Source organism: Quercus lobata, chromosome 2 (assembly GCF_001633185.2).
Source record: "Quercus lobata isolate SW786 chromosome 2, ValleyOak3.0 Primary Assembly, whole genome shotgun sequence".
Lineage (NCBI taxonomy): Eukaryota > Viridiplantae > Streptophyta > Magnoliopsida > Fagales > Fagaceae > Quercus > Quercus lobata.
This window is the reverse complement of record NC_044905.1, coordinates 30,543,405-30,569,990: the sequence shown is the minus strand read 5'-3', so window position 1 is coordinate 30,569,990 and position 26,586 is coordinate 30,543,405. Positions and strand designations below refer to the sequence as shown.

The 26,586-nt window shown below is 34.5% G+C and overlaps 1 protein-coding gene across 2 annotated transcripts; it reads left to right on the top strand.

Moving 5' to 3' along the window:
- Nucleotides 1-24,672, top strand: LOC115975293 (protease 2-like). Of its 2 annotated transcripts, XM_031096018.1 has the most exons (10): nucleotides 1-335; nucleotides 420-775; nucleotides 2,902-3,260; nucleotides 3,504-3,792; nucleotides 5,799-5,957; nucleotides 7,029-7,394; nucleotides 7,944-8,009; nucleotides 8,185-8,233; nucleotides 8,839-8,959; nucleotides 24,413-24,672. In XM_031096018.1, the coding sequence occupies exons 1-10, from the start codon at nucleotides 125-127 to the stop codon at nucleotides 24,501-24,503; spliced, it is 2,067 nt and encodes a 688-aa protein (XP_030951878.1). In that variant the 5' UTR covers nucleotides 1-124; the 3' UTR covers nucleotides 24,504-24,672. The 2 variants fall into 2 exon arrangements, with proteins under 2 accessions (XP_030951878.1, XP_030951879.1); XM_031096019.1 differs by lacking the exon at nucleotides 24,413-24,672 and having other exon boundaries at nucleotides 8,185-8,280; nucleotides 8,839-8,953.
- Nucleotides 24,673-26,586: the final 1,914 nt, after the last annotated feature.

Below are 26,586 nucleotides of genomic sequence, written 5' to 3'. Positions count from 1 at the left end.
AATTATTCACGAATAAGACCCAAAAAATTCTGTTGTTTGTACTTTTTTAGCTGAGCTCACGGGACCCGGGAATCTGGGATCTCTGAGATCTGATTTCGGAGCCGTGTTCTTCGGGATTCTGACAATGGTGAAGCCGCCGAAGTTGAATAAAGAGAATCATGTGATAGAAATGTTCGGAGATAAGAGGGAAGACCCATACTACTGGCTTCGAAATCTATCCAGTCCCGAGTTCAAATCTTACCTTGGAAGGGAGAGCCGGTATACTCAGTTCAGATATACCCAGTTCAAATCTTACCTTGAACGTGAGAACCTGTATTCCCAGTTCATGATGTCCGGTAATCACTTTATTTACTGTTCCTAAATTTCAATTGCTCTACTTAATTACTCATTCGTAAACTTAATTAATTTAATTTATGTAGATTCCAAATTTTTTGAAGATGATCTATATAAGGAAATGAAAGGGAAGATGAACATAGAGGATGATGGTGATGAGATTGTGGGTGAGCGAAGAAGGCCTAAATACTACCACCAACGATGGAGTCCGATGGGCAAGAATGCAGCGGGGTTCAACATGGGGTCCAGTTTTGAGCTTTATTATAAGCCGGAGGCTGACGCTAATGACTTTGAAGGAAATGAGATTTTTACGATTTCTATCTTTGATCGCACTGAACATACTGTGGAAACTCTTGAGGGTGTCACTGACAGTTTTGAATGGGTTAATGAAGAAGCTTTGGTTTACATCGCCTTGGAGAAAAAAACTCTCCGCCCTTACAAGGTTAATTCTCCTTCTTTCTTTCTTCTTTTACAAATTATTAAATATGTTTCGTATATTGTTAAGCATGTATCAATTTAAGAGCCATAATAGATCATAAAGTGAATCCATAACTATTAAATGATGCCTATAATACAAACCAAGTTTGATGTCACAGAAGCTTGAAGAAACTTGAAGAAAGCACACACGACTAAGCTCTTAGTTTTTGGTAGTAAACCTCGAATCTGCGAGAGGTCCCTTAAATCCACAAGGTGATAAATTTGGAATTCACCAAGGAAAACAATTGACAAAAGTTTATATTTTATTGATAATAATTTGATTTTTCTTTGGAGGCTACAAAATATATAAATACGAAAGAAGTAAAACCTTAGGACGATTAAGAAATTGTCTGAAACCCTAATTTGCACTAATCACGAGATTAGAGGCAAAATATCAAATTTTACCAAAAATGGTAAAATTGAGTTAAATGCAAAATCATAAACTACTGACCTTAAGGGTTGTCTCAAAACAAGCGTTACCTTATTCTAACTTTTGAATAAAAAGTTATTAAGGAAACAAAAATTTACTAAAAGGGGCAAATCATTGTTTTCGAGGGCTAAATGAAGGAGTTTGCCAAAATTAGGGCACACCTCAGGGCAAAGCGACAACTATTGATTAGAAGACCGTTTCACTTTAGCTTGCCAAATTTCATGTAATTCCGATTTCATTGCCCAAATGATTTCTATTAGTGCCTTTTTGCCTTACATGATTTCAGGGGCAGAATTTGCTAAATAGTAACTTTTTGGGAAAATTTTTTGTGAATGGCAAGCGTTTGAAGTTATTTAATTAGCTGGACCGTTTATGGAACTCGAGTTTAATAAACTTGTATTCCAATTGGTTAGTCATTTGACATGGATTTAAAAAAAAAAAAAAAAAAAAACCATGGGGAACGCGAATTCCAACCTAGTAAAATACGGCAAAAATCCTATATCTTTTGATTCTTCAACACTCTTTCTCATCATTTACAAGCTTAAAACCCTCTCTCTCTCTCTCTCTCACAAAGAAACTTGAATCTCCTATACATACATACACACACATTTGAGAATTAGTACAATTCAAAAACAAAAACAATGGGTTTGAGTAGCAGAGAAGAAAGATCCAAAATCGCATTCTTTGATGTGGAGACCACGGTTCCGACCCGGCCAAGGGTTCGCCCTGTTGGAATTCGGAGCCATCTTGGTTTGCCCTAGAAAGCTCGTCGAGCTCGAGAGCTACTCCACCTTGGTCCGACCAGCTGATCTCTCTCTCATCTCCTCCTTGTCCATACGTTGCAATGGTATCACTCCCGATGCCATCATTTCCACCCCTACCTTGGTCCAAACCTCTGATCACATTTACGACCTCCTCCATGGTCTCTATCTTTCTCTTGTAGTCTTTGTTTGGTTGCTAAGAAAATTTTGAATTCTAATTTTACTTTGGATTTTGTTTTAATGTCAAATTACGGACTGAGGTGGAGCTAAGTTTCTATTTGGTTGATGAGAAATGTGATGAAAATGAAAGAAATTAATAAAGGATTTTTGCTGTTTTTTACTGGTTGGAACTCAAGTTTAGTAAACTCGAGTTCCATGTGGTATTTATTTTGTTATTTTTTTAAAATCCATGTCAGATGACTACCAATTAGAACTTGAATTTGCTGAACTCAATTTTGGGTTGGAACTCGACTTTGCCAAACTCGAGTTTCAAAAAAGTCTACGTAACTAAATAACTTCAAATACATGCTATTCACCTAAAATTTTCTTAAAAAATTATTATTCAGCAAGTTTTGCCTGAAATATGTTCTAGAAAGGCCATGACGGTTTGTTCTACATCAAAGATTCATAAGAGTAAATGCAATGTAAGATCCAAAAGAGTAAATAAAATATAACTAGATATGTGTTCAACATTAAAAACAATATATAAATATTATAAATAAAAATCCTCACAAATTTGTTTTACTACCATATCCGGGCTGAATCCTAGACATACCGGTACTTTTCTAAAATATAAATAAAGGGCTAAGATTCACTTGCAAAGTTAATAATATCCCTTGAGTTACATAATCCTTATTCTTGGCTAATAAAAAACTTTTAAACTATTGTTCTTGCCCACAGGCTTATTTACATATATTGGGAACAGAACAAGCAAGCGATACCCCTCTTTATGAAGAAGAGGATGATAAGTTTTCTCTTAATGTTCGTGCTTCTGAGAGCAAGAAATTTTTGTTTGTTACATCTGTAAGTAAAACTACAAGTTTCAACTTTTATCTTGATGTTTCAAAGCATGATGTTTCGAAGCATGAATATCGACTTGAAGTTCTCACACCTCGTGAAGATGGCATTGACACCTATGTCAGCCATCGTGGGAATCATTTTTTTATCGTGAGGAGGACTGATGAGTATTTCAATTCTGAAGTTGTAGCTTGTCTTCTGGATAAAACAGCGGAAACTATAGTTCTTCCACACAGGGAAAGGTAATAATCCATTTCTACAAGTTTAACATTTGTAACACAATTGACCTTTGGCTTCTCTTTTTTTTTTCAACAACTTACACACAGGTTTGTGCAAATTTGTCATTTTGTGAACTTATTTGTTGTGTATCTATTTTAGAAATTTTTGCATGAAATGTATATCTTTTGTGCTACTGCTTTCTCAATATTCTTGGAGGGCATGAGGCTCTATGGTCTAAAAGCTTATTAAGTTTGAATTTTGTCCAGAATAAAGATTCAGGATATAGAACTCTTTAAGGATCATCTCGTTGTATATGAGCGTGTGAATGGTCTTCCAATAGTAACTATATATGGCCTTCCGAATGTTGAAGAACCGGTTATGAGACTTCAACATTGTGTTCATGTTCAGTTCGATGATCCTACATACTTTGTGGAACGATTAGGGTCAGAGTTTAATTCCAGCTTTTTACAACTTCGCTATAGCACATTAAAGACTCCTCCCTTAGAGTATGAAGTTGATATGAAGACAGGCAATAAGGTCAAGAAGAATGAAAAAGTAAGTTATATAATCAAATCATTGTGTTCTACATTGACTTGTGATTTACATGATTAGGACACTTGGTATATATGTCTTTTCTGATCGTATTTTGGAGTATTATTTCTATCTATGGATATATGTGTGTCTGTGCTCGAGTGCTCGTGTGCATTCTTTTTCTGTGTTGCAAAATTATAGAGCTTGCTACTTCTACTAAAAGTTGCAACTTACCAAGAGATTAAATTTGAATTACTCCTCTGTATGTGTGATTTAACTTCATAATTTAAATGCTTGCTCGATTTTATTCACTCATAAAATTTTCCTTCATACTTGCTCAAGCATTAACTAAGCGAAGAATTTTCAAATGAACGGGATGGCATAAAAAAAAATATACATTAAATAAGTGAGGTTATTCTTGAAAAGCTTATTAAAGTGAGGAAACAAAGACTTTGCTAATGGGTTTTTAAAGGTAGGATTTTAATATTTGTAGAAAAACATCAAGGAAATGTGGAGTTAACCAATTTTGAGTATGATGTAATGAAATTAAATGTAAGTTTTTTTTTTTTGATACTCAAATGTAAGTAATTAAGATTAATAAATGTGTTCTCTTTCAGACTATTAGGGAAACCAGGCTCACAAAACCAGTTACTATAAGAATCAAGATATTTCAATGTCCTTTACTTCCTCTTCTCTTTTAGTAACAAATCCTGCTCTATCATTTCCAAAAATATCAAAATATACTTCTTATTCAAAACTAGCTGTAAGAGACAACCATAAGGCAGTAGAGAGAGGATTGTTTAAGGGAAGAAAAGAGGTTCTTGGGTCTAGCAGAGTGAGAGCTTTGTATTGAAACTCTGTAAATCCTTTTCTTTTCCATTAATTGCAACTTTCTCAAGAGCAAAGGATTCAATCTTTGCTCCACCATGCTTCTTCACCCCATACAAAAGGGGTTTTCAACATAGCTTATTGTGTATTGCACGTTCCTGTTCCTTTACTGTTCTTGTTCCTCTCACATCTTCATTTTATCCAATTCAGCCATTACAGATCTCTTGATGGCGCTCCAAATGTACTAGTAGTCTGGATTAGGCTGATTATTCCCTGAAGTAACCCCTAAGGCCAAGCTCTCATGTACACTATCTCATGGATTTTCTAACTTTATGGGATTGAAGAATCTTGAAGAATGGAACATACAAATTTCTAATTGAGTTTTTATTTTTTTTATTTATTTTTTAATTATTATTATTATTATTTTTCTTTTTTTAAGTACACATACAATTTTGATTTGAGAGGGCTGAAATCTGTGTATATTGTTTTTCCCCCTGAATTTCTTTTAAAATTTTTGTTTTTGTTTATACATTTGAAGTTTGGATTGATCTAGACTAAAATTTGAGAGGGCTTGATTTCATCTGACATTGATTGAAAAATAGCTTGTATCACAAGTATGCAGAGTTCATTAAATAAATTTGGGCTTTTTTTGGGTAAGTAATAACTTTTAATTGAGAAAAAAGGAAATACTTTATGCACACAGAGACTGCACACAAAATACTCCTAAAAGGTACAAAATTCCAACATTGTCTACAAAGAGAACGTGAATTAATAAAATCTGAAACAGAATTCGAGTTATAAGTGCCTATGATGTGGGACCACTCAAGCAAATTTCTTAGGAAACAAGATTTCAATTCTAAAATAGTTGACTCCTTGTCGTTAAAGGTTCAATTATCATCTCCTTCCATATTTTCACATTAAACAAAAGGGGCAGTCTTCCACACAAAGAGCCTCTATAATTATGTAGCAAATATATGTAAGTGATAGATTGGAATATATGTACTGATTGAGTTCTTATTGCTGGTGAAATAAAGTAAACAGAGGAAAATTGGTGCACAGTATCTTAGTTTATGCTTCATAACTACTTTTCTAATGCTTAATTAATTCCTTTTCCTTTATGTCATTTCAGTGATTTTTTTTGCCTAATTACATTGAAATCTGTATGTCATTATTCATATAATTTTCTCCTCTATCTTTCTTAGGTGTTGGAAAATTTTGATGCATCAAATTATGTTATTGAAAGAAAATGGGCAAATGCACAAGATGGCACTGAGATTCCTATATCAATTGTTTATCATCAGGATCTTGTGAAACTTGATGGGTCAGCTCCATTACTACTTACTGGTTATGGTTCTTATGAGGTAATAAAAGATTTCATCATTTAATTGTAGATATTGGCATAATTGGGGATTTATATGCTTTTGGTACCATAACTATTATGGAAAAAAGACTATTATGTAATACTTTAACAAAATAAGATCTTCAAATATCAAAGTATTTTTTAAAAATGATCCTTTTATATATATTCAGTAAAGCTACATACAACAAAAATTCACAACAACTTCACAACTTTCCCAAATTAGCCTACCACCTCACACATGGGCCCACCACAATCTGCAATAGCTCATGTGTCAGGTGGTTGGCTAATTTGGGAATGTTGTGAAATTTTTGTGATTTTTGTTGTGTCCCTTGTCGAGTTACGCATGTACCCAATGAATTTTGAGTCTACTACCTCACCCTCCACCCATTCTTATGGGAGAATGATTTATCCATTCATTTCTTGTGGAGTATCCTCAAAAGCTTCAATGTCTTAATTAGAGGCCAATTTTTTAGTTTCTGTTTTACATTTCAAGTCTTATAGGTCACTGTTCCCTAATCATAGAAAATAATGCATCAGTCAATTGATACATTGCTGAGAATTCTGCAGTATGTAATTACCCTTTTTTTTTTTTTTTTTTTTTTTTTTGTTGTTGTTGTTGTTGTTGTTGTTGTTGTTGTTGTATGCTGATATGTTCATCAATTGGACTGATCATTTTGGTTATTTTCATGCAAATTGGTCTGAGTGAAATGTTCTTCCATTTGTCTATTCTTGCGGAGTCTCCTCAGATGCTTCAATGTCCTAATTAGAGGCCTTTTTTTTGGGTTCTGTTTGACATTTCTAGTCTAATAGGTCACTGTTCCCTAATCATAGAAAAGAATGCATCAGTCAATTGATACATTTCTGAGAAGTCTGCAGTATGTAATTGACCATATTTTTTCAATTTTGTTGTATGCTGATATGTTCATCAGTTGGACTGATCGTTTTAGTTATTTTCATGCAAATTGGTCTGGATGAACTGTTCTTCCATTTGTCTATTCTGTTTCTTGTTTCATTTGTACTCAGTTATTTAATTCAAACTCACTCAATAATTCAACTTTCTTGTTCTGAACAGACATGCACAGAACCCCATTTCGAGGAATCAAGGCTGTCTTTATTAGATCGGGGTTTCATTTATGCAATAGCTCACATCCGTGGAGGTGGTGAAATGGGAAGGAAGTGGTATGAGAATGGGAAGTTGTTGAAGAAAGAAAATACTTTCACTGATTTTATTCATTGCGCTGAATACTTAACAGAAAACAAGTACTGTTCAAAGGAAAAATTGAGCATTATTGGAGGCAGTGCAGGAGGGTTGCTTATTGGTGTTGTTCTTAATATGAGGCCTGATTTATTCAAGGTTGCTGTGGCTGAAGTACCTTTTGTAGATGTTTTGACTACAATGTTGGACCCAACTATTCCCATGACCACTTTGGAGTGGGAGGTGTGTTTCTTTTTCTCGTGATATTCTAATGTTATTGCTATCTCAATCTTTGAAAATTTTTAGATTTTGGGTGGCGGAACACAGAAAGTGACTAGTGAGATAGGTCTTCTTCTAAATTATAAGTAATGCATGCAAATATGAACATAGAGAAGATGTGCAAACAAGCAGAAGTATATCCATGCGTTTACCATTTGATGAGACTCTATACTAGCAGCTATGCCTTACATGTGATGGATCTCTTGTTTTGTGGACCATGTTATGTCATTATACGAGGCTATACATATAAGATAGGATTCACCCATATTTGAGGTCCTGCATTTTCATTTGCCCTCTAGAAATATTGGAATGCTTTAATTAGACTTTTTGTATTTGTGATCACTGGTTCTTTACATTGTTCATGGTTCTACTAATATAATTAGCTCACCTTGTCCTCTGTCTCTAAGACTTTAATTCACTCTTAGTGGGTGCTGCATGTAGATCTGGTTCCATTTAATTCACAGTGCTGGTGTGGACAATCTTCTTTTAGTTGATTACTTTTTCTTAATGCAGGAATGGGGTGACCCCCGGGAGGAGGGTTTTTACAAATACATGAAGTCATATTCCCCTGTTGATAATGTGAGAAGCATGTAATTCTATATGGTTCCCTTACATATAGTCGACTAGTATTCTCTGAACTGTGAATCTAGACTAATCATCATTTTTCACCATTTAAACATGATTTTGGAGTTGTGTATAATTGCAGATTCTCAATATTCTACTTTCTGATCTGACCTTTAACAATGCTACACAGGTCAAGGCAACCAATTATCCCAACATTCTTGTAACAACTGGTTTTAATGGTAAGCCTAAATGCTTACCACCAATATGTGATAGAAGCCCTTCTATTGTAAGTAAAAATACATATTTATATCTAAACAAATAACCATTATTTTAATAATGTGGATTTTAAATTTCTTCATTGTCAGTAGGCTGTTTTTTGATTGGTTAGTTACACGTGCCCTTTAGTGAGTCTTGAACCCTTTGCCTCACTCATGATGCCAGTAGGTTAGTAGACATAGTTTTGGCATGAAAACTATAACTAGGTTCGTATCTTTTTAGTTCTGGCAAATCAACATGACAGCATGCACTAAAATTTCAAACGGATTTAAGTTCTAATTCATGCTGCAAAGTATCTAAAAATAATCAGTTCAAGATTTTGGGTCGCGCAAGCTAGTTAAAATACCCAAATAAGGTAGCCCACTGAGCTGTCTGACCTGCTTTCTTGATACAATTTTGTCAAATTAATGTTTGTTTGGATTTAATTACATTGGATGGTTATTGCTGGTCTACTAATTTGACCCTCATGCATGCCTAACTGACAGCAGAGAAAGATGTTCTAATTTCATATATGATGCATATATTCCTTCTTCTATCATTCAATCTGAACCCTGGTGCATTGTGGCAGATACACGTGTTTTGTGTTCAGAACCTACTAAGTTTGTAGCGAAACTGAGGGATCGGAAGACTGATGATAACCTACTGTTGTTTAAATGCGACTTTCATGCTGGGCATCTTCCAAAGTCGAGGTAACTATTTTTCTCATTATTGTATCTACAACCATTCACTTTTCAGTTTAGTTAGGGAGGTTTTTTATTATTATTTTTTTTGCTGTGCATTTCCTTTCTTTTTTGTTCCTTTTTCTCTCTTCATTTTAGGTGATGTATTAAAAATACAAATCTAGGTTGTAGGCAAACAAAGGAACGGATTCTGTCATGGCCTGAACCCAACCATAAAGATAGGCGCGTAACAACGGCCTCAGGCTTATAAAGTTTTCACCCTACAAGTGTGCAATGTCTTCTTAGCAAACTAAAAAATTATCCCCAAAGAAATTTTCATCAATAAATCCAAAAATATCCTCACTAATGCAATTGTCAAAAGATATCTAAAGTACCAATAGAAACAACAATCCAAACCTCATGACCATGAAACAAAAGATATTATTGTTATTACAAGATCATCTTATTCCAAAAATTCCTAATCTCCTTTCATGCATACACCCTCAACAAAAGTCTTACAACTTGTTATTCTTAATAATCTGAAACTGGAGGTGAAAAAGTGAGGTGAGTTGACAACTCAATAAGTAACTAAATCCTAACTAGTTGAAACAAATATACAGATTGACAAAATAATACATTTTAAATAAGATAAAATATTTCACATATATCAAAAGTTATATAACATACTTTGAGTTTCAAAATAAATACATGAAGTTTCAAACTTAAAATAATTCAGTACTAAAAAAACTCATATTCTTAACAATCTTTTATGACTATGATCACGCTATATTCCTATGATTGGGTATCAGATTCAGATGAAACTAGTTCCGTGCTACCATATATCTCTCATTAGCTGGGTCCAGGAACAAGATAGACTTGTGATGCCCCAGATGAAACTAGTTTCGGTACTAATGAATAATTCTCATTGGTTGGGTATCAGAGATCATAGCGTAGCCAGATTGTTCGAAATCATATATAATAAATCATTTTTTTTTATAAGTAATAAGTTATATTAATATAAAAAAGGAACACCCTAGTACACAGGGAGTGAACAAGGGATAAGAAATAAAATACAAAAATTGCAAGAGTCTAGGAAATCAATAAAAGAAGGGAATCATTATTTTTGCAAAGCAAACAACCAATCCCTTAAAGTTCTAAAAAAGAGTAGCTTGAGATCCGAAATAGATCTCTTAATATCTTCAAAACATCTACTATTTCTCTCCCTCCAAAGACACCACAATAAGCAATGAGGAATGATGGACCAAATATAACCATTTCGATGACGACCAAAGCTGCCTTGCCAACATCGTAACAGCCCCAAAACAGTGTGCGGCATAATCCAAATAGACCCAAAACCATAGACCATAGATCCATAGCAAAAGGACAATGAAGGAATAGATGGTCAACCGATTCACCATTTCTCTTACACATGTACCACCAATCCAAAATCCACACCTTCCTTTTTTGTAAATTACCAATCGTCATATATATTAAATCATAATTCAAATAAATATATATCTCATTCAAAATACGTATATAAAATCATATATATAGTAATCAAATACATTTATTATGATTCTTTATTCTTTGGTATAAATCAATGTAATAATACTATTGAAATAAAATGTAACAATTGTAATACAGTACTATAAGCAAAATAAAACTAATTTGGAGAATGTTACTTACCTCAATTGGCACACCACAAAAGAACTTCTTCTTAAGTCTTCCTCAAAAATCCTTAGATATCACCTAAAATAGTTTTCAAGTACCATTTACTAAACAATCAAATAATTTAAGAAAAACTTGTGACATTACCGGTCAGAAGAGAAGCTTCCTAAATAACCAATGATTTTTCCACTATTATCTCACCCCCCAAAAATCCATATATTCATAAATACATTTTCTTTATTTTTCTGCCACAACTATTCTTATTAATAAATATGTTTACTTAAAAAACATATAAGTATATAACATCTTTTAAAAGAATTAAACATAATAACTGTAGGGTTAAGGGCCTAAATTGTATATTGGGCCTTGGCTGAGAGCATAGTAATCCGAGAACAAATGAATGGTGTTAGATGGGTTAAGCTTAGAATCTAATGAGTGAGATACGAATGGGAGGGTGGTCTGAGGAGGAATGTCTCCTCAGATAGGTTAAGCACGGCTCAAATATGTATCCTTAGGTTCAAAGTAACCTTCTAGGAAGCTCTAGTGATAGGGACATGCATCTCAATTGTACCAGAGGGCTAGGAGCTCAAAAATATCTAAAGAAAAGCTGCTACCACCGCATTAAATGCTTTGCAGCCAACTTTCTAGCTGCATTAATGTGGAGACTGTCTTGGCTATCCCAACTCACAGAGAGTTAGAAGAGGTGTTTGATGGGACAAGCACTCAAGTAGTGGCTTAGATGACTGACAAGTGTAGAACCAAGATCATTCAAAGGAGACTATATAATATGAGAGACCCTCCATGAAGAGGAGGTCGAAAATTTTGAGAGAGAGAGGATTGTAACAATTAAAATTGTGTCTGTAACTTGTTCAGTTGGTTTATATTAAAGCCTACCTCATCGGACAGGGCCAAAAACGAGTTTATTTGAGTTAATCCTTCTCATTTTTGTTCGATTACCTTTTAAATCCATTTTAGCCATTGTTCAACTCATTAGGGCCTAGTTTTCTAACTCACTCTCTACAAATTTATTGCTCTAGGCTCATTGGGCCAATATCTCTTCATATTTTGGGCTTGAGCTCCAAAACGTGTTCTTACAATTGGCGTTGTCTATGGGGAGAACTTGCGCGATAGTGAGTGCAACACTTAACTATGGTAGGTTTAGGTCCACACTAGGCAAAATCCATGGCATCCCAACGTAAAAATCCTTTCTCCAACCTTGAGTGTAGGAGAGATCAAGAGGGCAGCGTGCATACTACGCATACAAGCAAAAACCACTCTCAAGTTGGAAGTCACATCTCTCAAAAGCAATGTGACAGAGCCATGCAATTGGAGATTGACCAGTTAAAGAGGAAGTTGTGCCATGCACGGCGAGGATGAACCCCCTCCAGCTCTGATGTCTCGTCTGAGGGTGAAGAGGATGCTAGTTATAAGCGAAAGTCAAGAACTCCACCCAATGAGTCTTTTTCCTACGATGAAGAACACCATCACAAACGTAGATACAAGAGCCCACCTCGCAGAGGCCTAAGAAATGATGTTATGAGCAAAGTGTTGAACCAGATTTGTAAGTCGCCCTTCATGATTGAAGTGACAATACTTCCTCGGCGGTTCCACCAGCTAACGTTCACTATCTACAATGGTCGAACAGACCTTGTAGAGCATGTGACCCACTTCAATCAGAGAATGACTGTTCATTTTAAAGACGAAATCTTGATGTGCAAGGTGTTCCCATCTAGTCTGGGACCTGTGGCGATGAAATGATTTGATGGCCTAAGGGCAAATTCCATAGACTCCTTCAAGGGGCTCACCCGGGCATATGACTCTCGTTTTATTACGTGTAGCAGGATCCCCCGGCTCTTGGATCCCCTACTGTCTTTATCCATGCGAGAAGGGGAGACTTTGAAGACATACTCGGACAGATACTGGGAGATGTACAATGAAATAAATTGTGACTTTGATAACTTTCATCAAACAAGTTACTCAAAGTAATAGCATCCTTGACCAAGTCAGAAGCATCCACAGAACGTATAAAAACAATTCCTTTAAGACAATAGACAAATAAATTAATTAATGTTCTATACCTAGTTTCAGTCCACCCATTAGCCATTATTGTACAACCAGTTTTAGCCCAATACGAACGATGAGAATCAACAATTAATTGGATTTCTCTTTTTTCTTCTCTCAACAAAGCACTCGAAGGGCATGATAATTTGGGCCTCTATATCCAAGACCATAAGTAGTTACAACATTCAACATAGATTGATAATAACTAGAATTCACAACATTAATTGGAATGCAAGTATCATATATCTATCTTGCTTCAACCATATCAACCCTCCTTTTCTTTTCTTTGCAAGTGAACATACTTTTAAGAGAAGGTTGAGCTCCCGTTGTTGTTCTAGGAGCGAAGTAATTGCCAATGTCACCAACCTTTCTCTTGCTAAGATTGGATCTTGGTGGCAGACTACAAGGACCACTTTTATTTCCTTTACCTAAACTCCTACTCCTACCACTAGGAGCAACTTCTTGGACATCTTCAAATTCTAGTGATTCCTCTAATGGCAAATAATTAGATGCTTCTTGATTTTTTTTTTTTTTTTTTTTTTTTTTTTTGTTCTTTAGAATTTGAAATTCCTATCAAATTTTCCGCCATCTGAAACCTAACATCATCAGGTACACCTTTACATGCTACCACATCGCCTTTAATTCCAACAAGATGTCTTTTCATCCTATTAATGCCCCTTCTTTTATAAACTTTCTCATAATGTATACATTTATAACTACTTTCTCCGTCTTTTAACTTTTTAGTTACATGATCCCATGCGGGATCACATTTCTCTCTCATAGATGAAATATTAGCATTAGACCCAGTTGTAGAAGCATGCTCATTAGATGTGAGAGCTTGAATTTGTGTGAAAACATAAGAGCTTGTTTAGACCTCCAATTAAAAATTACGGTTAGATTGTTTTTATTCTAACTTATCTAAGTGCGGAGTAAGAGTAAATGAAGTTCAATAAACCGATAACTACTCTAGTGCATAAACATGAATAACAAACAATAAAAGTAAAGCATAAAATAGGCACAAAATCAGGTACCATAACATGATTCTAACAAATATTTTAATCATTTTTAACACTCGGTTCAGCAAACACATACTTGGCATGCATCTTAAGAGATTCATTTTCACATTTTAGCTTATCAACTAGCTCGTTAGACAAAACAAGTTTAGCATCCAAGTCAATATTTAAACATTCAAACTCTTTCAGTTTTTCAAGAGAATTTTCAGTAAACTTCTTATACTTTTCAACCAATTTATTGGATTCATTGAGCTTAGCAATCAAATCTTCCTTTTCACAACAAAACTTGCTCAAATTCTCATGAAACTTCTTAAACTTTTTCTTCAAGAGTTTTACATTTGGAATATTAACAACAACCATAGATTCATGTAACATGTCATCACAGTTTTGAGGATTAACACTCATAGAGGCATTTTCACAAACACATGGCATGTTACACTCAACAACATCCATAGAAGCATACCAAACAATACATGGCAAAACACACACAAGGTCAAGGATCATACTTAGGTAATAAAACCAATATTACAAGTGTACCCGTTCTGATACCAATTGAGAGTTCGAATTTGTGTGAAAATACAAGAGCTTATTTAGATCCCTAATTAAAAATTATGGCTAAATTGCTTTTACTTTAACTTATCTAAGTGTGGAATATGAGTAAATGAAGTGCAATAAACCAATAACTATTCTAGTGCATAAACATGAATAACAAATAATAAAAGTAAAGTACAAGAGTAAGAGAAGAGGGATGCAATCACAAGATAACATGGCGATGTGTTATTGAAGAGAAAACTGAAGAACTCGGTGAAAAACCTCTTTGCCACCATCCAAGTGGTAAATCAATCCGTTAGACAATATGTTGGGATACACGAATAGTAAGAGATCCTTCAAGCCTAATCTACCCAATGTACTTAAGCCCTCCAAGCTCCTACTCCAACAAGACTTCTCGGAACCGTGTCTTGTCTAACTTTCCAGATCTCGCAATACGCCTAATTGCATCCGTCGAGCCTCACCAGCTTCTTTTGGCAAATCCCCAAAACTTCCCAAGCTCCAAAAAGCTCTCTACACTCTGAAAATGTATGAGTTGTATTTGAGTACAAATCTCTTCACAAAGTATGTCAATGGGAGAGAATAAGAGAAGAGGCTAGAATGATTTCTCACTAAGGATGAGTAGCTCTCTCTCTAAGGATGAGTAGCTCTCTCTCTAAAAGATAAGTGTGTGTGTTGTAGAAAACCTATCTAGGGTTTTTCTTTCTGAGTGGTCTCCTTACAATTTCTGTGGGTAAGAGGGTATATATAGTATAGGTGAAGGGTAAGAAAGACACACTTAAAATCCTCCAGGCAAAGAGTTTTGTGGGTATCTCGGGAAATTGATAGCCTGACATGACTCTTCAGCTTCCAGTCATGTGCTTCTTACATACCCTTTTCTCCGGAACCATTGTCGTGAACTTCTTGAGAGCTAGTCGCGAAATGCATTGATCTTCATTTCATGCTCGATTCTTCACCAACTTAATATTACACCCAATATAATAAAATCCCACAAAATACAAGAAACAAAATTAAAGTAATTACAACACTTTTTGTCATGGAATAAAGCCAACATAAAACATAGTTGTAAATTACAACTTTACAATCTTCCTCTATGGCTATTTCGTGACAAAACACCCTAAAACAGACTCTAGACTAAGATGTGAGTTTGGTAAAAATGGCAAAACTCACTTGCACATAATTTTAGAAGCTGTGATGAACTTGGAACATATGTACCTGTAACCTAAAACACTTGCACAAAACGCATTAGACTATCAAGGTAAATCAAGTGATAAAAGGACAAGTATAGTGTAACAAGAAAAATGTGATCAAGTAAACATGATGTGAAACATATAACCAACTTGATCAAACACAAAATAGTCATATGAAAATTACTACAATGATCATATAGCAAAACAAATGATTATCTGAACATACAACCAATAAAGCACAATTGTATAAGGATATATGCATGTCCAACACAAAAGCACGATATGATGAGAGTAACAAAGTATAAATACTAAACAATGCATAAACATATAAAAATCTTGCCTAAATACATGTTATTTTTGCCACAATGGGCCAACATCTAAAACAAATCATTATTTAAAACAAAATCCAATCAAAAAGATTGACAAAAAATAAGTTTTCCAACTCCCATTTGAGAAAATCCCAATTATGAACATAAAACCCTCAAAAACATAATCCAAGGATCAAAATCAATGAAAAGAGTTAAAGATTACCTTAGAGATTTAATGGAATGAAAAAAAAATTGAATTTAGTTGGGTTTTGATGTAGAAACATTAAAATAGGGATTTGGGAGAGGATGAGAGAAATTTAAAACAAATGACCCACGAAATGCCCTTTAAAAGCTCATCTGGAAATTTTTGTAGGTAATTTTGCTGGTAAGGTTCCCGTAAAGTTTCACTGGTATTTTGCTGGTAACTTTACTCGTGAAACTCTCTATCCAATGCTGAAAAACTTAGGAATTGGACCCTTTAACTCGTGACTGAACTTACACATGTAATAAGTCACGAAAACACTCAGAAAACATGTTTTTCACACAAAAGCAACTTAAAAAACTTTGAAAAACATGAGTGATACAAATCACTTCCAAAAGCAAACAAAAAGAACAAAAATCTTTTTGGTTTGATTCACAAATGGTTGAGCACACACATCATATTTGAACATGCACAAACACACAAATGAAATAGGCATTCATTGAATATTAGACTTGTGTGTTGTGTGTGTGGATCAAGTGTGGAATAGTTCTTAGTCTAGAGTGAAGTTTTAATGATTAATTCAATCAAGTCATACACAACTAGTACTAAATTAAGTGGTCTATCTCAATTATAGAAATGAACATATATGACCTCCCACAAAAATGATTACATATCTTTGAAACTTTTCATTTGGCTTTATTACAATTCATAACATTTGATCATTTTTGAACAATACAACTTACTTTGAGATCAGTACCTGAAATTTTTGATATTTCAATATTGTGAATAAACCTTTGGCTTTTTGGGCATCATACATTTCAATACAAGTCGCTTTCCCTTTTTCCTCATCAAATACTAGTATGTGTGACGACTTTTGCAGTTCATTATCTCTTTTCGAGATTTGACATTCATTGAGCTCTAAAGCAAAAAATATAAAAATAAGTGGGAAGATATATAAACACAAGTCTATACATGTATCAAAACCATTAAGACTATTCACTAATCATTCATGACAAGCTTGAAGATCGATTTACAACAATCACACATAGATTTCAAAAATATTCCCACAAAGATAAATGTGCATACATAATAAGCTAAGCTCATAAATGCACTACGCCATTAGTACGAAGGTACTAGGTCAAACTCATATGTGATATGTGCTCAAACATATACGATCAATTTTTTTGAATTTTTCACTTTTTATGTGATTTTGGATTTTTATACACATAAAACAGAGACATAAAAGTAAGATAAAAAATAACAACAAAACATTGCATATAAAGATATGCATGACGCACAAATGCATGACAATGAAGCATTTAATGCATTAAGGGTCCTATAGAGATCGAAAGAATTAGATCAAGAACCAAAAGAAGTATAAGCTCAACCATAGGAACTCTTCCTCATTCAAACAGAGCAATTGTTTGGAATGAGTGTCTCATGAGAAGTGAGACGAAAGTTGGATGAATGAGAACAGGAGATGCAAATAGACAAAGAGGTAAGAACATTAAAAATTTTCTTCAACAACTTACCATTCTCTCCCAAAACTGGTTCTGCTTTCATAGAACAACTTCCAAAAAGTTCAAATTTCTCTTTTCTTTTGATTCTTTTAAGAGTTTGAAATTTAGAGTAATGAGATCTAAGATGACCAAGGGCACCACAATTGTGACAAACAATGTGTTTAGGTCTACTAGGCTTTTTAGGAAGAGATCTAGCAACATGGTTTTGTTTTCTCCACTTTGGACATTGAGATCTTATATGACCAATCACATCACAATGGTGGCAAGTTGGAACAAGCTTAGATCCATCCAAAACCTTAGGTTAGGACCTAAACGGAAGCTTTGGCTTAAGTGTCTTTCTCTCCACCTTTTGATTTCTTTTATGTGAAGGAATGTACATCGAACAGTCATTTGAGGTAGAACACAAAATCAGGTATCACAAGATGATTGTAACAAATATTTTCATCATTTTTAACACTTGGTTTAGCAATCAAACACTTGGCATGCATCTTAAGAGATTCATTTTCACATTTTAGCTCATCAACTAGCTTGTTAGACAAAACAAGTTTAGCATCCAAGTAAATATTCAAACATTCAAACTCTTTCAATTTTTCAAGAGAATTTTCAATAAGCTTTTTATACTTTTCAACCAATTTATTGGATTCATTGAACTTAGCAATTAAATCTTCTTTTTCACAACGAAACTTGCTCAAATTCTCATAAAACTTCTTAAACTTTTTCTTCAAGAGTTTTACATTTGGAATATCAACAACAATCATAGATTCATGTAACATGTCATCACAATTTTGAGGATTAACACTCATAGAGGCATTTTCACAAACATATGGCATGTTAGACTCAACAATATCCATAGAAGCATACAAAACAATCCATAGCAAAACACACACAAGGTCAAGGATCACATTTAGGTAATGAAATCAATACAAGTGTACCCATTCTGATACCAATTGAGAGCTCGAATTTGTGTGAAAACACAAGAGCTTGTTTAGACCCCCAACAAAAAATTACGGCTAAATTGCTTTTACTCTAACTTATCTAAGTGCAGAACAAGAGTAAACGAAGTGTAATAAACCGATAACTACTCTACTGCATAAATATGAATAACAAACAATAAAAGTAAAGCACAAGAGTAAGAGAAGAGAGATGCAACTACAAGATAGCACGGCGATGTGTTATTGAAGATGAAACTGAAGAATTTGGCGAAAAACCTTTCCGCCACCCTCCAAGTGGAAAATCGATCTACTAGACAATAAGTTGGGATACACAAATAGTAAGAGACCCTCCAAGCCTAATCTACCCAATGTATTCAAGCCCTTCAAGCTCCTACTCCAACAAGGCTTCTCGGAACCATGTCTTGTCTAACTTTTCGGATCTCGCAATATGCCTGATTGCATCCGCCAAGCCTCATCGGCTCTTTTTGGAAAATCCTCAAAACTTCCCGAGCTCCAAAAAAATCTTTACACTCTGAAAATGTGGGAGTTGTGTTTGGGTACAAATCTCCTAACAAAGTATGTCAATGGGAGAGGGAAGGAAAAGAGGTTAGAATGATTTCTCACCAAGGATGAGTAGCTCTCTCTCTAGAAGATGAGTGTGTGTATTATAAAAAACCTATTTAGGGTTTTTCTTTCTAAGTGATCTCCTTACAATTTCTGTGGATAAGAGGATATATATAGTATAGGTGAATGGTAAGAAAGGCACACTTAAAATCCTCCAAGCAGAAAGTTTCGCGGGTATCTCGCCGGAAGGCCTTACCTGCGAAATACTCGCGAAATTGATAGCTTGGCACGACTCTTCAACTTCCAGTCATTTGCTTCTCACTTGCCCTTTTCGCGGGAACCCTTGTCACGAACTTGTCGAGAGCTAGTCGCGAAATGCACTGATCTTCATTTCATGTTCGATTCTTCACTAACTTAATATTAAACATAATACAATAAAATCTCACAAAATACAAGGAACAAAATTAAAATAATTACAACACTTTTTTGTCATGGAATAAAGCCAACATAAAACGTAGTTGTAAATCACAACTTTACAATCTCTTCCTATGGCTATTCCGTGACAAAACTCCCTAAAACAGACTCTAGCCTTAGATGTGAGTTTAGGAAAAATGGCGAAACTCACTCACACCTAATTCTAGAAGCTGTGATGAAATTGGAACATATATACTTATAACCTGAAACACTTGCACAAAACACATTAGACTATTAAGACAAATCAAGTGATAAAAGGATAAATATAGTGTAACAAGTAAAATGCGATCAAAGAAACATGATGTGAAACATATGAGCAACTTGATTTAACATAAACAGTCATATGGAAATGACTACAATGATCATATAGCAAAGTAAATGATTATTCGAACATGTAGCAAATAAAACACAATGGCATAAGGATATATGCATGTCCAACACAAAAACACGATGCGATGAGAGCAATAAAGCATAGATACTAAATGTAACTCAAAGCACCATAAAACAACGAGAAAACTAGCATAAAGTAAAACAAAACAAAACAAGGTTTTCTCAAACAAATGTCTTCTTCCCCTTGGTATATGCATCTTTCTTATGGCTTTCTCCCCCCTACGAATGTGTACATGAGTCATATAGAAATGATGATACACTCCGATATACTCTCTAGTATACTCTCTTCCTTTTTTGTCACGAATAGACAAATGAATCAAGACGAAGGAGGGAAAGAAAAGAAGATATGAACAATGACAAGATGCATGAAGGGTGCAAGATGAATGAGAAATTGAAGCTCAAAGGAAAGAAAAAAAATGCTACAAAGCATAAAGTAGACGTGAAATGCTAGGGATGAAGGAACAAAATATAATCCTAGGCATGACATAGACAAAAGAACCTGTTAAATGTGCTAAAAGGTCTAAAAAGACTTAACTAGCATGAGTAAATGTAGAAACATGTTAAGTGATCAAGTGTGTGCAACAAATGTGCATCTAGTGTGCATATGAGATGCATGACTAATGCATGAGCAAGCACTCATGGGGCAAGGTGTATAAAACACACAACCAATTATCAAAATATGATAAACATGAATAATTATGGTGATCCCCAAAATTTAATTCTCATTAGAGTCTAAAACAACATCAAAATACCATTGACATTTTATCAAACACTTGGAGTGTACACACCACACATCTATATTAAACAATGCATGAAGATATAAAAATCTTGCCTAAATACATGTTATTTTTGCCATAATGGGCCAACATCCAAAGTAAATCATCATTTAAAACAAAACCTAATAAAAAGATTGACAAAAAAAAGTTTTCCAACTCTATTTGGGAAAATCTCAACTATAAACATAAAACTCCCAAAAACATAATCCGATGATCAAAATCAATGAAAAGAGTTAAAGATTACCTTAGAGATGCTAATGGAATGAAAAACAATTGAATTTAGTTGGGTTTTGATGTAGAAACATTAAAATAAAATAGGGGTTTGGGAGAGGATGAGAGAAGTTTAAAACAAATGACTCACGAAATGCCCTTTAAAAGCTGATCTGGAAATTTTTGTGGGTAATTTTACTGGTAAGCTTCCCGCGAAATTTCGCTGGTAAGCCTTACTCGCGAAACTCTATGTCCAAAGTTGAAAAACTTGAGAATTGGACCTTTTAACTAGTGACTGAACTTACACATGAAATAAGTAACGAAAACACCTAGAAAACATGTTTTTCACACAAAAGCAACTTGAAAAACATGGCTGATGCAAATCACTTTCAAAAGCAAACAAAAAGAACAAATTTTTTTTTTGGTTTGATCCACATATGGTTGAGCACATACACATCACATTTGAATATGTACAAATACACAAATGAAATAGGCATTTATTGAACATTAGACTTGTGTGTTGTGTGTGTGGATCAAGTGTGGAATAGTCCTTAGTCTAGAGTGAAGTTTCAATGATTAATTCAATCATGTCATACACAACTAATACTAAATTAAGTAGTCTATCTCAATTATAGAAATGAACATATATGACCTCCCACAAAAATGATTACATATCTTTGAAGCTTTTCATTTGGCTTCATTATAATTCATAACATTTGATCATTTTTGAAGAATACATCTTACTTTGAGATCAATGCCTGAAATTTTTGATATTTCAATATTGTGAATAAGCCTTTAACTTTTTGAGCACCATACATTTCAATATAATTTGTTTTCCCTTTTTCCTAGTCAAATACTAGTATGTGCGACGACTTTTACAGCTCACTACCTCTTTTTGAGATTTGATATTTGTTGAGCTCTAAAGCAAAAAAAATAAAAATGAGTGAGAAGATATATATAGGCACAAGTCTATGCATGTATCAAAGTCATCAAGACTATTGACTAATTGTTCATAACAAGCTTGAAGATCGATTTACAATAATCAGACATAGATTTCAAGATTTTTCCCACAGATAAATGTGTATACATAACAAGTTAAGCTCGTAAATGCACTGCATCATTAGTACGAAGGTACTAGGCCAAACTCACATATGATATGTGCTCAAATATATACGATCAAACTTTTTAAATTTTTCACTTTTTATGTGGTTTTGGATTTTTACACACACAAAACAAAGACATAAAAAGTAAGATAAAAAATAACAACAAAACAATGCATATAAAGATATACATGATGCACAAATACATGATAATGAAGCATCTAATGCATGAAGGGTCTTACAAAGATCGAAAGAATTAGATTAAGGACCAAAAGAACATAGGCTCAACCATAGGAATCCTTCCTCATCCAAATAGAACAATTGTTTGGAATGAATGTCTCATGAGAAGTGAGACGAGGGTTGGAAGGATGAGAACCGGAGATGCACATAGACAAGGAGGTAAGGACATCAAAAACTTTCTTCAACAACTTACCATTCTCCCCCAAAACCGGTTTTACTTTCATAGCACAACTTCCAAAAAACTCAAGTTTCTCTTTTCTTTTGATTCTTTTAAGAGCTTGAAACTTAGAGTAATGATAAAAGAATCTTTGTCCTTTACTCTTTATCCTTCCCTTTTCCATCCTCTCTACCAAACAGACGCGCACATTATGAAAATACAAATATTTTCTATAATCAACATTTTCTATCCTCCCAAAAGAAGAGAGCCATAGACCCAAAACTTCAGGATTAGCTATAAATCTCAATATACTATTTGAGATTAGCTACATGTATTCTTCTCTACCCTTCTATCTTGTTGGGTTATAGATTGACCCTAGTTAATTAATCCAAGTTGATTAATTAGTCAATATTACATGTAAATTAGATTAAGTTACAATCAAATCACCAAACTAAATTAATTGCAGTGGAAAATGAGTTTAACAAGGCGATTTGATCATGATGGGGAAAACCCTAGCAAGTAAAACCCTATCGGATGAATTTTAGATCACCACTCCCAAAGAATCCACTAACAAGAAAAAGAGGTTTCAAGTACAAAGAATCTTACCTTACAGGTCTATCCTAAATACCTACCTACAATAAACCTACTGACTTATACCAGTGTCAGCTCCAATCCCTAATTGGACTTGATCTTATAGAAGACTTCTCCTTTGCACGAATCTCCATATTTGTGACTGACTCCACAACAACCTTCTTGATTGTTGTAGCTTTTGTAGAGTTCTTCAATCCACACTTGGATGAACTAGAGTTAGCTTAGTACAAAACCCTAGGTGCACAAATCATCGCAACAACTTCTATTATGCATCTCTCTGTAACTGTGATGACGATTGTAAAATATACCTTTAATATGCTCTAGAACCCTAGTGCACTAGAAAGCCAAGTTATCATAGGTCAAAAACATAACTTAACATTTAGTTTTCCTGAAACTCAATAGATCGAAAGGTGTTAAGCTAGGCATTGAGGTTCATTAAATCTCAATGATCGACAGGTGTCGAGACCTGCAGATGCAGTTTTTCTTGAGCAGTTTCTTAAGCATTCTTGTGTCTTCAATCATACCACTTTTTTTTATAATTTTCACGGTCTTCTTGAACACATTAGAGACTAATACTCAATTACACATAAAGTGCGTTTTATCTTGGAATATGCCACTTTACAAATATGACCCTTACATATCTTATCCAGTATTATATTCTACATCAACTCCTTAAGTATTAAGTAATTTTTTACTATTTCTATCAACTTGAATCAAATCACTATTTAAAGAAAATGTTTAAATAACACCACTATGAAAGGTTGCTATCCTATGTGGAGGCAGACAGTACTTGTCAATGTTGTTGGCACTACACTTCTTTCCTACATCTTCACTTTGATTCCATTTTTGTTTATAGCCCGCTAAGATGTGCTATTGTTTCATACAGCTGATAACTGAACTGTCAACCCAGCTTGCACTTTTTATAGCTGTATATGAAGTTATATTCTCAGATGCTTTGAATTATACACCCCCAATATCTTCCTTAGGGTCTTGCTATGGTGTTTGAATAAGTTATAAGCATATTGGTAGCTATTAATTTATGAGACATTTGGCGCATACTTGTTTAGCTGTTGTTTGAGGGTGTCACGCTAATGGGTGTGTGGTTCAATTCTATTTGATAAACTACCACTTATTCCAAAAGTTTAAGTTAATTGGAAATGGTGTATCCAATCACTTAAATGTTATTCTTGTATTCTCAATAAGAGGGGCTCAGCATGAATTTAAACGCAAAACATTCTACTCTAACCACTGATGGGAAAAGGTAAATTTAATCACTTAACTAGTATTGTAACAATATTCATCTTGAAAACCACTATGGCATTATATGAGGTTCCTGCCCTAGTGTGCTCCTTCGCCTCTATTAATTCATAATCTGCTCTTAGAAGCTAGATGATGTGATCTTGCATGAACTATTACCTCTTATTGAATAGAGAATCCTAATTGGAGTCTTTCGTTTGTCCAAAGTCAAATGCGGTTATATGCCTTCTGAGTTCTCTCTAATTACTTAATTTATTGTGTTATTATTTTGATGGATGCAGAGATGCGAAGCTACAAGGAGATGCATTCAAGTATGCTTTTATAATGAAGTCTCTAAATATGATTCCGAACCCTGGATCTGACCAGAATTGATTAATTGTTGCGTTAGAAATGATGCTGTGAAATGGTGTCCGCAACATCTTTACTAGTGTTTTTACTTTCTTTTTTTTATATAGATCTATTACTACGTTCTCAAATGGCTAAACATTTTATACCCCCACAAATTTGAAATAATGCCTGAGCTGATTATTATTGGAGTTAACTCATTTGCGTGATCTGGAATTCTGGTTTATTAGTGTTGATAGCGGAGGTTTAGTAGTTTGCACGTAGTATGGAAAAGAGTTTATCCTTATGACATTATCTGATGCCAGGTGCAATTTACCGTGAATATCACTAACAAATTCTAATGGTTTTTATCCATATTAGGGACTATTATCTAATGTTGCCCATAAGTGTTATTTACAAGACCATGTTACGTGGAAGGACTCAACACGGGATTTCATTACCAAGTAGAATGTTATCACTAATACATCCAAATATTGCTTGTGTGCCTGTGCATGAAGCTCAACAGTTGCACTTGATAAGAAGTAATTGTGGGAGCATTTCAAGTGCTCCTAATATTGACAAAATATCTCAATTCAAAGATGTGAGCCCTATCAAGACTTAGATTAATTAGAGCCTCAGTTCGTTGAAAATAAGATACAAATATTATAATAGTTAAATACACATTATTTTGTAAATCTTGAGTTCGTTTCAAACTCTATGCAAGATTAAGCAAGTTCACTTATTATGCTTTTATGACTTGAAGTAGAGTCATGGTAAAAAAAAATGATGATAAATTTTAAGGAGAAATCTGGATTATGTACTGTGGGAGGGTTTCTTGTCTCGGCCCCCAATTAGCAGGTATTGTTCGCTTTGGCTTTGTTGCCTCACGAATTTGCTCAATCCCACATCGGGGAGAGACGCCTCCCACCCCTGCCTTATAAGCCTTTGGCCAAAGGAAGGGTGCACCCACTCAGGTGTGGCCAAAGGAAGGGTGCGCCCACTCAGGTGTGCACACCTGAGTGGGCGCACCCTTCCTTTGGCCAAAGGCTTATAAGGCAGGGGTGGGAGGCGTCTCTCCCCGATGTGGGATTGAGCAAATTCGTGAGGCAACAAAGCCAAAGCGAACAATTCCTGCTAATTGGGGGCCGAGACAAGAAACCCTCCCACATGTACAAAGGAGAAAATAATTAAAATAAAAAATAAAAACTACTAAACATTGAAACATATTGATTAAACTTGCACTAAACTATCAATTCCAGATGGTTTTCATTTTCCTCTCAAATGAATGGTTGGTACACTCTCTACATTTAAATGGGGCCTTACCTAGTTGTAATCAAATTTTTACCCTGTAAATATAGTCATTGGACGAAGGGTTCACTAAAAGAAGACTATACTTGTCAGATTTTAGGGACAAAGCAAAATCTAGCAATGCTGGAGTTCTCCGTTCAATCCTACGATCAAGGATACCCTATTAAACATATTCTTGTTTTCTATCATATATGAGATCAAGGTTAATGTTTATTGCACACATCTATACACACAGCATTGGAAATCATGTGTCTAAGGCATGATTTCAATCATAATTTTGAAATACTAAAATTATGCTTTGAAAATATGATTTCACAATTTATTTGAGATCATGTTTTGAGTTCCCATCTCTTAAGGAGATCTAATAGCCTAGTTGTTGGTGTGCAAGCGGAGTGTAGGTGTTAGGACATACGTGTTTCACTTGTTAGGAACATATGTCATTCTTTTATGTAATTGGCTTATCCTTTGACAAAACGCACTTTACTTGTATTTTGGTAGATTCAGGATGTCTTTAAATACTTCAAGAAACCTTGTTTCAAGATCAAGTATTGAAGCCTTCAAGTCTGTTCAAGAAAACAAGTTCAGAGTGCAAAATCATTAAAACTTGACAACTGTCTCGATAGCTACATCTATCGAGCTTAAGGAAGCTGTTCAACATTTGGTGTGCTCAACACCTGGTCGACAGTTGCTCGACACCTGCTATCTGTTGAGATTTAAGATTCTCAGAATTCCAATCTAATTTTCTTGGGATCCGTGAATTTTTCTTTGGGCCTTCTTTTCTCCTAATCCTAGAAATATAAAAGGATCAGTTTAAGGGCCGTCA